Below are 2,311 nucleotides of genomic sequence, written 5' to 3'. Positions count from 1 at the left end.
TCAAAGAATTTATCATCGATGACCGCATAGTAGGACTGAACTGCACGAAGATCAGATTGGTCGGTCGGCGCATTATCGACCGCCCTTACGATCATTTCTTTTAATTGCTAAAATGTTAACGTTTGTATTAATTGGTAGCGTGTTCACTGGGACAACCTACTGACCTCATAGTGGATGTATTGACTCCGCCATTCTGGTGTTAAAAATGTTGCGAGCTTCTCCGTGAATTTCATTTTTGACGGAAATAAAAAACTATTCGTTATTTTAATTTGTCAAATGGAAACTGGAAACGAAAGAAGGTATTCACTATTTGGTATGATCTTTTTGTTTGCGGAAATATTTATGTATGTACTTAATGATGCGATGATCCGTTACGCTTTGCAAACATGTGGGTGCGGGAAAAATTTTAAATCACAACCTCTTTGAGGAGCTGAAAACGTGTTGCGTACATCCCATGTTCAGTAGTTAGTTAATTAGATCTGGGATGTAACAGAAGAAGAGACACCGCGACCTGAAAAATCTTTTGTGTATCTTAAAGACAGAGTCACTAACCCAGTGTGGTCAAGATACCTTCCTAATGAATCCTAAAAGAGCCTTTTAATCTTTGACTAGCCAAAGGCGGATAGTGAATAGAATATGCTTTAAAGCTTCATCATCTTCGAGGCAGAGCCGGCATTCCGACTCTTTGCTCAAACCTATTCATTTTCGTTGAAAGGGCGGTCCCACCGCTCCTCAGTACTTACTACGTTCAGAGTGTACCCCCACTCAGTAATTATGGCTATCGAGGAGTACCAACTGAGACTACAGAATGGTTCAAGTCCCAAAAAGGCGACCTCATTGCCTTCGATTCCATAATAGTCTGGTACTCACCACCTGTTTTTTGATACTAAAATTTTTAGCATGTCAAAGCGGTCTCTAACCAGGTTGGATTTAATAGTCCTGTTGCAATGGGCACGGATTGCTTCTTGGCTTATCAAGGTTTAATTTTGCGCAGTTTAAAATTGCGACTATTTCAGTCTGAAACACCGTGGGCCATTTGCCCATGGGAATTGTAAGTTTGGTGCAAGGTCCAAAATTATGCTCCCTCCTTGCAGGGAGCCCATTCGCCAAATCTTCGCTATCGGGAATTATAACTTAGAACTTTCAGCCAAATCAGATCTTTTTACTTATGGAATCAGAGATTCCGCATATTTCCAACACTGATATCATCCCAGGAATACCTGCATGAAGCTTCTCTCTGAAAAAGCCGTCGTTAAATAGTCGGACTGTAGCGCCCTCGCGGCTGCTGTTTCCTTGAAAAAAATATGGAGAGGAGTCCATCCCAGAAGCTTATGTCATGTACTCAGCTTTGACGAGGGAGTGTATACATACATATATATGTATATGTCTCTAGAACATGTTTATGCTTTTTTTCGGTTATGTTTGCAAATTATGTACATAAAACTTTGAAGGAAAATTTCTGTTGAAAACAAATAGAGATGCATAAAAATTTTTTTTTATATTTTTTCACAAATATTATTATTATTAAAGGCCAGGCTTATAACCATGATACAATAATTCTTAGAAGGTAGTTTCACTTCTTCTTCTTATCCGCCATGTTAGCTATCTGACAGAAAACGTGTTTCGTATTTTTTGTTGTACCAACTTAAAAAAAAAAAAATCCAGCTTTTGACGTTGGAAAAATAAATAATAATTTTCGAATACTTTTTAATAATTTGCTTCATAAAAAATTAACTGCTGCTTTCGTGGATATTGCAACACACGGAATAGATGTAAGGATACAGCTATAAGAGCCACCGCATACCACAAACTTTATCGGCCGCCTATTTAAATAGTAAGGCTCGCTTTAAATATGTACATGAAGATGTATGGAGGTGCGCACATTACACCAGCTTAATCGCTCTGACCAATAAGTTGTGGTGCAATGGAAAGACTGGCGAGCACATTTAAATTGGCGGCCGATAAAGTCCGTGGTGTGCGATGGATCTAATCCATTATAAACAAGAAATATTGCTGTTATATTTTCATTTTTATGATTTTTATTCATGTGATTAGCAGTGATGTAGTAACACCACCTTATATAAATTCGCCTTGCACAGGCGTTGCTCGCGTTCCTGTCGTAGCGATTGGATATTAGCGCATCGCTGCTAATATCACTGCCGATTATCCTTCATTAGATCGAGATCAAGATGAAAGAAATGCATACCTTTTTGTACAGGAAGTACTACGTTACGACTACATAATCGCTTTGGCGTAGTTTTTTTATACCCGAGCGCACTTGTGCACAAGGGTATTATAACTTTGTTCACAT

General features: G+C 38.6%; 1 protein-coding gene across 1 annotated transcript in view; it reads right to left on the bottom strand.

Annotated features, from left to right (window-relative positions):
- LOC118753999 (xenotropic and polytropic retrovirus receptor 1 homolog) overlaps positions 1-233 on the bottom strand; it is a 3,756-nt gene extending 3,523 nt beyond the window's left edge. The window contains exon 1 of the mRNA XM_036488874.1: positions 161-233. Within this exon, the coding sequence (XP_036344767.1) occupies positions 161-233 (73 nt within the window). The remainder of the gene's footprint in view (positions 1-160) is intronic.
- Between the last annotated feature and the right edge of the window lie 2,078 nt (positions 234-2,311).

Source organism: Rhagoletis pomonella, unplaced genomic scaffold (assembly GCF_013731165.1).
Source record: "Rhagoletis pomonella isolate Grant_MI unplaced genomic scaffold, Rhpom_1.0 Rhpom_scaffold_00002, whole genome shotgun sequence".
In the NCBI taxonomy this organism is placed as follows: domain Eukaryota; kingdom Metazoa; phylum Arthropoda; class Insecta; order Diptera; family Tephritidae; genus Rhagoletis; species Rhagoletis pomonella.
Note: the sequence above shows the minus strand (reverse complement) of the source record. Positions and strands in the feature narration are given on the sequence as shown.